At 38.1% G+C, this 12,953-nt stretch overlaps 1 protein-coding gene across 1 annotated transcript in view; it reads left to right on the top strand.

Moving 5' to 3' along the window:
* Nucleotides 1–257: 257 nt before the first annotated feature.
* LOC309508502 (sodium- and chloride-dependent GABA transporter 2-like) overlaps nucleotides 258–12,953 on the top strand; it is a 30,160-nt gene continuing 17,464 nt past the window's right edge. The window contains exons 1-10 of the mRNA XM_082183148.1: nucleotides 258–639; nucleotides 2,061–2,195; nucleotides 2,553–2,693; nucleotides 3,705–3,750; nucleotides 8,324–8,365; nucleotides 8,494–8,626; nucleotides 8,870–9,004; nucleotides 9,145–9,248; nucleotides 9,336–9,460; nucleotides 9,577–9,689. Coding sequence (XP_082039274.1) covers nucleotides 501–639; nucleotides 2,061–2,195; nucleotides 2,553–2,693; nucleotides 3,705–3,750; nucleotides 8,324–8,365; nucleotides 8,494–8,626; nucleotides 8,870–9,004; nucleotides 9,145–9,248; nucleotides 9,336–9,460; nucleotides 9,577–9,689 — 1,113 coding nt within the window. The 5' untranslated portion in view covers nucleotides 258–500. The remainder of the gene's footprint in view (nucleotides 640–2,060; nucleotides 2,196–2,552; nucleotides 2,694–3,704; nucleotides 3,751–8,323; nucleotides 8,366–8,493; nucleotides 8,627–8,869; nucleotides 9,005–9,144; nucleotides 9,249–9,335; nucleotides 9,461–9,576; nucleotides 9,690–12,953) is intronic.

Genomic DNA, 12,953 nt, shown 5'->3' with positions numbered 1-12,953 from the left:
TCACTGCTACTAGAGCACATATCTCTAATTATTTTGAATCTAGCTTCTCTTCTAGTTCAGCCAGAATCTTGCACCACTGCTCAGTTATGTATGGTTTTTAAATGCACTTAATTTTCACAAAGGTCACTGGTGTTCCAGATTTAAGAATGTGTTTACTCTGCTCAGTGATGTGGGTTTTGAGATGCTATTAACATCATAATTCATCCTTAATAATAAGAATGTCACTGCTGTTATGGCCAGTGGTGTTACAACTGTAAAACCTTAACTGTTAAAACTTAGTAGAAGTTGCTGACTGAACAAATGGAAAGTTTTACATATTTAAATGTTCTCGAAATGTATTACTTTCCATATATTTTACCTGAGGCTCACCCAACCATCATTATAAACGTTATAGACTCACACACTGACTTATTTGTTCATCTTAATTATTAACCTCCACCACTGTAGAATTACAACAGGACTGTGGGATCAGACAGAACTGATGAAAACAGAGTTAGGAAATGAACAGAATAGAAGAACAAATAGAGGAGAGAGGGTACTGGGGCAGTAAAGCAGAGTTTCTTCTGGCTGTGACAGGGAATGTGGTTGGACTGGGTAACGTGTGGAGGTTTCCTTATCTCTGCTACAGGAATGGAGGAGGTATGATGCAGCCTAAATGCATATTTCATTATATCTGTACATTGCTGAATGTAACTGGTAACATGTTAGTGACGGGACAGGGTCACTTTGTATAAACATTTATTCAATTAAGTTTTCCAAATGTTGTGCAGTTCTTAGTTGTTGAAGAACATCATCTTCATACCAAGGATTCTGTCATCTGTTAAAGGGATACTCCACTTTAAAATGAAAATTCTGTCATCATATACTCACCCTCATGTTGTTTCAAACCTGTATGAATTTCTTTCTTCTGCTGAACAGAAAGGAAGATATTTAGAAGAATGTCAGTAACCAGACAGTTTCTGATACCATTGACTTCCATAGTATTTAAAAAAAAAAAAATACTATGGAAGTCAATGGTACCAGAAACTGTCTGGTTACTGACATTCTTCTAAATATCTTCCTTTCTGTTCAGCAGAAGAAAGAAATTCATACATGTTTGAAACAACATGAGGGTGAGTATATGATGACAGAATTGTCATTTTAAAGTGGAGTATCCCTTTAAGTTGCTGTTTATTTTCAACAAAGTGCCTGATCGTGTCAGTAGAGCATAATTATTTTTGTACACTTTTACTGAAAGGCGGATGCGACCATAATGCTGCAACGTAAGTAACCATGTTAATTCTAAAGCCTGATTGTGATTAACTATTATTTTACTTCTCCAAACCGCTTGTCCTATGTAGGGTCACAGGTAGCCTATCTATTCCACCACAGCTAGTCCATCACAGGACTGAAACGCAGACATACACACTCACACTGCATGGCTTCAGATTGTGAGGGAAACCCACACCAACACAGGGAGAACATGCACTGGCACTCGATCCAGGGACCTTTTTGCTGTGAGGTGACAGTGCTACCCACTGAGACCCCTATTCAAATTGTGATTAAATAATATATAGAAAACGATAAAAGAATGCTTACTTTATAATCCCTGGAGCTGTCAATCACTTCAGTTTGGCACAAGCTCTGTATTCTCTAGTCTACAAAATTCTCATTATAATCATTGAAACTGTCTACATTGCACAATGAATCTCATATTTGCATCATGTCTGCCTACACTGTTGGTTATGATGAGATCACTCACAAGAGTGAAGAACTCTGGTGTGTGAGCTCACGATGAATAAAACTGTGCCCATTGTATTCATGCATTCAACATTGGCTACAATGATTAGTGCTGCAAAATCACGTTGTTAAAAAAAACTTCTGATGGAGAAGATCAGTTCACGATAACAACATATAATACATATTTCATGTGCAAAAAAATGTTACTCAACCAAAGCAGTGGGTGATTTACATTGAATCTTACCAACATTATAAGTGGACCCTGGAGAACATTATATAATAAAAAAAGTGCAATTAATGTCCCCATTAGATAATGTATTATTGTAATGGTGTGTTCTCAGGGGCGTTCCTGATACCCTACCTGGTGTTTATGGTTACCTGTGGGGTGCCTCTGTTCCTACTAGAGACCGCAATGGGACAGTACACACGGGAAGGGGGCATTACATGTTGGCATCGCCTCTGTCCACTGGCTGAAGGTGAGAGTGCTTTAAAAAAAAAAAAAAAAATTCTACCTTTATTTAGAAATAGATTATTCTTTATAAGGAATTACAAAGATTAAAACTCTTTTTTCTCTATGCAAACTTTTCATTTTGCAAAATTCAAATTTTGGCTTTGCACAATTGTATTTGGCTTTACGTATAGGCATACTGAACCGCTGTAAGGCTGGTTGGACCCCCTGGCTGCTTCCCCTTGGTTGTATATGTAAAATATGTAATATATTTCATATTTTTCCCTCCCAATTTGCATTTGTCTTGGGTTCTGATGATTGCTGATAATTCACTTAATTCTGTTTTCATTATTTTTTAGTAAGTGTTTCTGTTTGCTTTTTTCAGGTATTGGCTATGCAGGACAACTGATTCTTCTGTACAGCTGCATGTCTTACATCATCATTCTGGCCTGGGCGCTTTTCTACCTCTTCTTCTCTTTCAGTGCCCAACTACCATGGGCCAGCTGTGACAACACCTGGAACACAGGTGATAATCTAATCTAAAAAAACTAAATAAACACTGCATTAAAAAATAGGCAACACTTTTATAAAGACCATGCTTATAATGATTTATACTCCATTTATGCTTATTTATTAGTATTACTATTTTATAAATACATTTATAAAGACTCATTAAGACCTATACTGCATTATAAGAGCAGCTATAGTTATATTTTTTTATAATTCCTTATAAATCATGCATTTGCTTTTTCAATGCGCATGCTCATAATCCATTATACACTGATTAATAAGTATGAATTATTCAGTCGTATGGTTCCATGAATGTATTTATAAAGATGTATCCTGCATTGCTATAATGTTATTATATTATAATTAAGACTTTTTAGTAATTCAGATTTATTTCTGTAAGTGAATATATTGTTATTAATAGTCGTGTTGTGTTCTTATACTTTTTTCCTAAAGCAAATGTTAAGAAATCATGAAGAAGTGATCATTACACATTTAAGTTGTTTACTTGTAAATGTAACTAATGTAATGAACAATAATTCCTGTAATAATATAATGGGGGGGAAACAGAACTCATTAATACGAACATGTTTTAATGTTACATACTAGCAAAACACTGCAACAATATTTTTTAAAGTATAATTTCAAACTGCTATAAGCAATACCATGCATATGACTAAGGAGATATAGATTTTAACAAATCAAAATTACCATTCATGACCTCTAATGCAAACATTAGCCATTAAAGACACGATTGATAACTAACTGGTACAGCAACTGGAACTATTTTATATTTGAAAATGTATAAATCAGCGTATAATGGATTATGAGCATGCACATTGAAAAAGCAAATGCATGTAATCATACTTTTAAATGTAACCATAACTGTTCTTAATGAGTCTTTGTACTTACTTATAAATAAGTATAAATTGGGCTATAATTCATTATAAGCATGGTCTTCAAATAAAGTGTTATAATCACAGCTGAATATTCTATAAAACTAAACAATATATATATTTCTCTGTGTTAGATGACTGTGTAAATCTTGCTACAAGAAATCTGACCCTCAGCCGGACATCTCTAATACCCCTTTTCCACCAACAAGAACCGGGTGCTGGTTCAGAGCTAGAGCTATTGCCTGTTCGGAGTTGGTTCGACTGACGAACCGGTTTGCGTTTCCACCGGCCAGAGAGCCACAACAGAGCTATATCTTACGTCACTGCATACATATCATGTTGCCCAGCAACGCTAGTGCGGGCGGCAGCGCCAAACACAAACACACCAGACTTGTACGAGATGCATCGGCTTCTCGCAGAACGATCAGCACATGAAATCAAAGCACTGCGAAAGCTATGGAGCTTATAATATGACAAAATGATTTGAATTTGAATTGTGTAAATTTGAATTATTTGCAAGTGTAATCTAACTAAATTGAATTTTAGGTGGTAGTTTAAATAGTTCTGAATTTGATTTTTTTTTAAACGAATATTGAACATTTGAAATTTAACAAATTGAAATGTTTTTATGGCTGAATTTTATAGACATGTATTTTCAAACAGCTAGTTTTTTTTTATCTGAATTCGTATAGTGCAAATATTCAGTTTAAAAAAATACAGATTCAAGTTTTCAAGATGAAGAAATTCGGAACTTCAAATTCAGTTTTCTAAAATTCAAGTTCAAAAATTCAAGTTCAAAAATTCAAGTTCAAAAATTCAAGTTCAAAAATTCAAGTTCAAAAATTCAGATCTTACAGAAAGTAGGTCACAGGTCATCCACAGGGAAGAGTAAAGGATCTCAGATAAGTCGAACAGAGCATTTTGGCTGCACTGCAGTAGTTTTCTGCCGCAAACGCGGTGGTGGTTCAAGAGAATCCGTGTATCTTTCGTTCAGTCGTTTTTTTATTTAATATTAAGAGTAGAAAAATGAGAAAACAGCTTAAGTATTAGATTTCTTCTAATATTCTAGTAATAATAGTCCGCTGCAGCAGTTGCATGGAGCTTACAAAACGCGTGTGTGTATTGCAAATAGGCTACATTTAATTTTCTCATCAAACAACTAGACTAACGAATGGCTCGGCACAACAGAAGAGCTTAGACAGGGCTTTCTCTCTGTGTAGACCAGCAGTTGGTCTGAATTTGCTATAACCTATAGCCTATTTTCTCGACTGTATAGGCTAAGTCACGTTTTATCATGAAACACGCTGTGATTTATTCCAAAGTGACTCAGGCATATATAATGCATTTAATGTTAAATAATCTAAATGTTGACTTTCAAAAGTAGGCGCGCCAAGAAGGCTATTCTCTGTATTTTTGGTGAGCGCCAGAAAGATCTAAAGAGACCGAGACGCGCTAAAGCAGCGCATCATGTTGTTTTATTTATTTTTCAATGGCATGATATTTTGTAGTCATTTTGAATGTACACAAATAAAAATATACATTTTACTGTTTCGGATGATGTCATATTATCTGTATGACTAAATAACAGAGTATTAAGTTATTTCCCAGCAGTGGAACAAATCCAAGTGATGGCGCTCGCGCATCGCGCTCTCACACAACATAGTAGGATATCAGTTCTGGCGTTGCTTCATATCGCAGACTGTTCATTATCAAAATGAAACACAGTCAACCAAACATATAAAAAGTTATTCTGCATAATTTAATTGGTCTGTTGTACAATATGAAGGGCAAGCTGTGCCGCACACTGTCCTATTACCCTTGCTGTAAAGACAATACAGAGTCCCGTGTATTTTGGGACTCGACTGAAGTATGACGCCTTTTTATTTGTATTATAATATAATATATTAAAATACATAATCTTCTGAGTTTTATGATGTAGGCCTTGTGTGTTTTATTAAAATGTATTATAATTTACATCTCAAAAGGATGCGCTTTGTGCATTCTCTGACATTATATTTATTTATTTAATTAATATTGAGTATCAATTGATGTTAAACAAAACGGTGTGTTATTTTCTCTGGCAACTAAACTTAAAAAATAAATAAATAAAAAAACTTCCAAAGCAAAGCCATTGTGCGTTCTCTCCTCGCTCCGCAGCTTTTCCACACAGATTTTGAGAACTGGCCAGCTAAAAAAAATAGGCCAAAGAAGTAGACTAACGGCTAGTGTCCGGGAAATGCGAGGTACGTTCATATTTATAAATAAACATAACTGATTTTGTCTACACCTAAATACATTTCCTAATAATAACAGTGATTAAGCCCAAATGTGGGTGGGGGTAATGAACACAATATGTTTTTTTGTTTTTGTTTTTTGCCCAAATGGTCTCCACTCTATGCATTTTGTAATAATACAGCAACATTTTTTAACTGACCGTATTTGCCAGAAAATAAGTCGCATGCACATGAGTGCAAGTCACACCGGATCATGTTGAGAGAGAAAGGCGTCATAATTATTTTTTTATATTTTTTATATTAGCCTATTCAGCAATAGTGTAAAAGACCTGTAAATAAAATACAACATTTACATGATAAACACTAACATGTAGGCTATGTGTTGCCTATTTTACTTTCCCTTATGACAAATGAATGCAGAAAACAACAAGAATGAAAAATAAGTATGTAGGCTAGGCTATAATAAAATAATATATAGGCTACAGACTATAAAAATAGCCTATATTGTGCCCTTTATAAACGCCAAGCCTAAACAAATTTATTTAAATCGAAACGGTCGCGCATCTCTCATTCAGTCAAAAGTTTTCATTGCAATGTAACATGTGGATGCTAACTATTAATATAAAGAAGGCTTCATACTTCAGTCGAGTCCCAAAATACTCGTAGGCCTATAGGCTAAATCAGCGTCTTCACAGCAAGGGAAATGTTTGGAGTATAGGACTGTGTGTGGCACAGCTTGCCCTTTATATTGTACAACAGACCACTTAAATTATGCAGAATAACTTTTTATATGTTTGGTTGACTGTGTTTCATTTTGATAATGAACAGTCTGCGATATGAAGCAACGCCAGAACTGATATCCTACTATGTTGTGTGAGAGCGCGATGCGCGAGCGCCATCACTTGGATTTGTTCCACTGCTGGGAAATAACTTAATACTCTGTTATTTAGTCATACAGATAATATGACATCATCCGAAACAGTAAAATGTATATTTTTATTTGTGTACATTCAAAATGACTACAAAATATCATGCCATTGAAAAATAAATAAAACAACATGATGCGCTGCTTTAGCGCGTCTCGGTCTCTTTAGATCTTTCTGGCGCTCACCAAAAATACAGAGAATAGCCTTCTTGGCGCGCCTACTTTTGAAAGTCAACATTTAGATTATTTAACATTAAATGCATTATATATGCCTGAGTCACTTTGGAATAAATCACAGCGTGTTTCATGATAAAACGTGACTTAGCCTATACAGTCGAGAAAATAGGCTATATAGGTTATAGCAAATTCAGACCAACTGCTGGTCTACACAGAGAGAAAGCCCTGTCTAAGCTCTTCTGTTGTGCCGAGCCATTCGTTAGTCTAGTTGTTTGATGAGAAAATTAAATGTAGCCTATTTGCAATACACACACGCGTTTTGTAAGCTCCATGCAACTGCTGCAGCGGACTATTATTACTAGAATATTAGAAGAAATCTAATACTCAAGCTGTTTTCTCATTTTTCTACTCTTAATATTAAATAAAAAAACGACTGAACGAAAGATACACGGATTCTCTTGAACCACCACCGCGTTTGCGGCAGAAAACTACTGCAGTGCAGCCAAAATGCTCTGTTCGACTTATCTGAGATCCTTTACTCTTCCCTGTGGATGACCTGTGACCTACTTTCTGTAAGATCTGAATTTTTGAACTTGAATTTTTTAACTTGAATTTTAGAAAACTGAATTTGAAGTTCCGAATTTCTTCATCTTGAAAACTTGAATCTGTATTTTTTTAAACTGAATATTTGCACTATACGAATTCAGATAAAAAAAAACTAGCTGTTTGAAAATACATGTCTATAAAATTCAGCCATAAAAACATTTCAATTTGTTAAATTTCAAATGTTCAATATTCGTTTAAAAAAAATCAAATTCAGAACTATTTAAACTACCACCTAAAATTCAATTTAGTTAGATTACACTTGCAAATAATTCAAATTTACACAATTCAAATTCAAATCATTTTGTCATATTATAAGCTCCATAGAAAGCGATCAAAAAGCACAAGGAGTCGTATGATCTCCAAACAATCCCGCAGCTCTGATCGGTCCACGCTGCTCCGATGCATCTCGAACAAGGCATCAACAATAATAGACATTGCGTTACTATGGATGCTCATGGGTTTGCGAAAATAAATCGGCATCCAAACACGGCGAATCCAACGCGTTCGTGCAGCTCGCCGTAACTTACATAGACGGATATTATAATCGAGCTGTATTAGCTCGACTAGCTGCTATTTAAAAATGGCGGTCACAAGTTTCTCTTCAGTCTTGTTGGCCACGGTAACCCCGCCCTCAGCCTCTGACGCAAGCGGTTCTTTCTTGGCTCCGTTCTAGACCCTGCAATGATTTGGTGCTATTTAAGAACCAGTTTTACTGGTTCGGAGCTGGTGCTTTGGCGGTGGAAAAACAAAGAACCGATTTGAAACTAGGCTCTGGCTCCGAACCAGCACCAGCTCTGCCTTGGTGGAAAAGGGGTATAATTAATTCAACACCTGCAGCTACTGAGTTCTGGGAGTAAATAAACGCAAATTGATACTGTTTTCAAGGAACATTAGCAATAAGCTAAATAAAACTAAATGAAAACTCTTAATTTGTATTATATAAAAATGCTTACGGTTTCTCTTTCTTGTCACATTGTACAGGCGCAGAGTGTTGGCTCTCTCTGGAGGTATTGAGGAGATTGGTAAGATCAACTGGGAGATTCTTCTGTGTCTCTTTGCAATGTGGATCATATGTTATTTCTGTATCTGGAAAGGAGTCAAATCTACAGGCAAGGTATGCAAGAATATTATTTGAGAGAATATTCACTAGATAATAACTTGTTTATATTTAAATGCTGGGCATAGATTGTTTCTCCTCATTGTTTTCTATATTATAAAATATGGCGACTTTTAAAAAAAATTGTTTCTTCAGTTTAAAATGTAGATTTTTTGTGTTTTGAGGATGAGTTCATGTTTTATTCTATATTTATTCTGCTCTCATTTGAAATATTATTATATTATTGCATTGTGCCTGTAGGTGGTGTATTTCACAGCCACATTTCCGTATGTGATGCTACTGGTGTTGCTGATTCGTGGGTTGACTCTTCCTGGAGCTCTGCAGGGGGTTGTGTTTTACCTTTACCCAGAACCGGCCCGTCTCGCTGACCCACAGGTAACCCCACCATGTGCCCTCTACTTCCCTGGTGCCTTATAACCAAATAAATGCAAAGGAAAAGTAACAACACATATTAAAGCTTTAAAACATTAATTAGACTATTAATATACAGCTTGGGGTGCTGTGTGTTTGTTTAGGTTTGGATGGAGGCAGGATCTCAGATCTGTTTCTCCTATAGTGTGTCTTTTGGCACTCTCATTGTACTAGGCAGCTATAATAAATACAACAACAACTGCTACAGGTTAGTAAAGAAATAAATGAAAATGAGTGCACAAATGAATAGCTGGATTTGTTTTATTTATGTGTTTGTATAATCTATGTCTATCAGAGACTGTTGGTGGCTTTGCCTTCTGAACAGCGGCACCAGTTTGGTGGCTGGCTTTGCTGTGTTCTCAGTTTTAGGCTTCATGGCCCAAGAGCAGGGTGTCCCCATTGAAGAGGTGGCAGAATCAGGTACTGAAACATTTCATTAAAACGCAGAAGGTATTATAAGGCGAGTGAAGACAAAATTGAATTAATGATTAAGAATACAAAATGCTTAAAATCAGATCTCACTCTGTTTCTGTCAGGTCCAGGACTAGCGTTTATAGCTTATCCACAGGCAGTAGCCATGATGCCTCTCCCTCAGTTGTGGGCTGTTTGTTTCTTCATCATGATTATTTTGCTGGGGCTAGATACACAGGTGAGCTAAAACTAACACATACACTTTTATTAATACTCTATATTCATTTACAGCTCTTGGATGTATATTAAATTGTAATTCTTAATAATAATAGAATTACAATTACATTAAAGTAAAATCAGTATTTCATATACAATCAAATGTTCTTATGTAAACCAAAATATAGATCTTAAATAAACAGTATTTAGACACTTTAGCCTTAAAATGTAATTGACATCACAATGCAGTGCAACCTCATAAACACTAAAACAACTGTAAAAAAAAAAAAAATATATATATATATATATATATATGTGATTTAAACCACTTCAAGGCTCAAATAATACAATACATTTGAACAGAATATTTCATTTAAGAGTTATTATAGAATTACAAGCTTTAAATTTCTGCTTTTAAACCTACAAAAATGGCCCCGTTTTAAGTGCCACACCTTAAAGGACAATTCCGGTGAAAAATGAACCTAGGGGTAATTAACACATGGTTACCGAGTCGATCGTTCCCTGGGATGCGTTTTCATGAAAATCGAACGTAAAGATTTTTATCTTAAAAAACAGATTAGCTTATAACGCTAGTATATGGGGCACAGAGTAAGTAAAAGTAAATCGCTAGTTAATACCACTAACAAGGCTCAAAATAGCCTCACACTAACACGGTAGCATAATGAGGTTCCCTACATGCAAACCGAAGCATTGAGAACTTTGTAAGTGTACAGACAGTTTAATAAGAAGATACTTTATAAAGACAGTACATTACGCGTTTACAGAGAGGATCCATCTTGGAAAACAGTCTCGACTAATCGAGTCACGAACGCCGTGCTAAGTGAGCTGGTCGATAGGAATTACGTTTGTGAAATCTAACGTAGCACGGCGTTCGTGACTCGATATAGCGTTATAAGATCATCTGTTTTTTAAGATAAAACTCTTTACATTCGATTTTCATGAAAACGCATCCCAGGGAACGATCGACTCGGTAACCATGTGTTAATTACCCCTAGGTTCATTTTTCACCGGAATTGTCCTTTAAACAGCAGCAGCCATATCACCCTGTAGCCCAAGACTGGTTGCCCACTGAAGCTAAGCAGGGCTGAGCCTGGTTAGTACCTGGATAGGAGACCTCCTAAGAAAAAGAAGTGTTAGTGAGGCCAGTAGGGGGTGCTCACCCTGTGGTCTGTGTGGGTCCTAACGCCCCAGTGTAGTGACGGGGATACTATACTGTCAAAAGAGCACCGTCCTTCGGATGAGATGTTAAACCGAGGTCCTGACTCTCTGTGGTCATTAAGAGTAGGTGTGTAACCCCGGTATCCTGGCCAAATTTGCCCATTGGCCCCTGTCCATCATGGCCTCCTAATCATCACCATATACTGATTGGCTTCATCACTGTCTCCTCTCCACCAATAAGCTGGTGTGTGGTGGGCGTTCTGGCGCAATATGGCTGCTGTCGCATCATCCAAGTGGATGCTGCAAATTGATGGTGGTTGAGGAGATTCCCCCATTCCATATGTGAAGCATTTGAGGACCCAGAAAAAGCGCTATATAAATGTAACGAATTATTATTATTATTATTATTATTATTAAACAAAAAAAAAAGACAATTCTAAATGTCTCGGTTACTAACATAACCTCGGTTCCCTAAGATAACAGGAACAATTATTGCATCTTGCTAGATGCTATGGGGAAACATCTCTTTCTTCGATTATTGAAGCCTTTTATTCAATAACGCAGTGCTACTGCACAGCCATTACAGTGCAGTGATCTGCGCAGGCTTATTGGATGAGCAGGGGGTAAGGTGAAGGATAAAGGGGGCCGAACCGAGCGCAGGTTCGGTAGTAAGGTAAAGGGGGAGGTTGGGCCATTCGTGGGCTAGCGCATCCCTGCTCTTTGTAAAGAATATTGGGCAGTGAGATTTGCTTTCAGAGGTGAAGTCGACCTCTGCCCTGCCGAAGATACTCCAAATCATTTGAACCGTCTGGGAATGGAGGGGCCATTCAACTGGGACCATGTTGCCCTGGCAGAAGTTGGTCTGCCCTCGCACGTAGCTCCCCAACCTGTGTTGGAGGTGTCTGTAGTAAACACCTTCCTCCTCGAGACCAACCCCATGTTTACTCCAGTCCATTAACGGCTGGGGTCCTTCCAAGGGACCAGTGCTCTGATGCAGCCATGGTTCACCTTGACACCAGTGGAAGTGGAAGCACTGACAATGCGGAGGCCATTAGGCCTTGCATCCTCTGAAAAGTTCTGAGAGGGGAAAAGGCCCCTACTCTGAACAATATTGCGAGCCGCTGGATATTGGATGTCCACGCCCGCATTTGGGCTGAGTCGAGAACCGCCCTTAGGTTACAGATTGTCTGGCTGGGAGACCATGAGCTCTTGGCTAGGTTAATTCTGAGTCCTAGGCATTCCAAATGGCTGAGGAGCACAGATCTGTGATCAATTCGGAAATCAATTCTGCTTCTGACTGGGCCAGGATGAGCCAGTCGTCGAGGTAATTCAGGATGTGCATCCCCTTCTTTCTCAGGGGGAAAGTGCTTTTACTTCGTAAAACTGTGTGGTGCCAGGGACAGTACGAATGGTAGGAACAAATACTGGTAGGCCACCCCTTCGAACGCGAATGTCAAAAATGAGGAATCCGTTCGGGAGACAGCTCTCTACGCTGGAGCGGGGAGCTGATGCTCCTTGGAATTGGGAAAAGGAAAAGTGCTCTTTTGTTGAGTATTTTTGTTTTGTATTTTGTTCGCTATAACAGCGGCCAATTGCATGGGTGTTTGAACTTGAACTTGAACTTGAACATCTGTAATTGCAACATTTACTCCAACAACTGGAACTGAATAGGGTGTTAGGAGGAACACAAGACTTTTTGGAGGGTGGTCCGGCCACAATAAGACTTAACACTCCCCTCTTCCTTCCTGGAGGATCAGGACTGCTGAAGTCAGTCTGTGCTGAAGAAGGCACAGGGTCCAGCGTTACCTTGGGCCAGTGTCCCTGGCGCTTAGGAGGGAATCGCTTAGACAGGTGAGGGTGCTGTCGATGCTCAGGAGCTGGCTGTGGCTGAGCGGTCGCAGACGCTGGCTTGGCTGGCTGCTGAGTCTGCACCGACTTGGTGCTGCAGAGCTGGAGCGCTTGGGCAGGAAGTGGCTTATTGTCTGCGAAGACTTCTGTGCCACCGTGAAGCGCTCAGCATAGCCGTCTACCGTGGGGCCGAAGAGACCGGTGGTGGAGACAGGTGAGTCGAAGAAGGCAGCTTTGTCTGCGTTCTTGATCTCTGTCA

Source organism: Leuciscus leuciscus, assembly GCF_965113295.1.
Source record: "Leuciscus leuciscus genome assembly, chromosome: 10".
NCBI classification, from domain to species: domain Eukaryota; kingdom Metazoa; phylum Chordata; class Actinopteri; order Cypriniformes; family Leuciscidae; genus Leuciscus; species Leuciscus leuciscus.
This window is presented reverse-complemented; position numbering and strand designations above follow the sequence as displayed.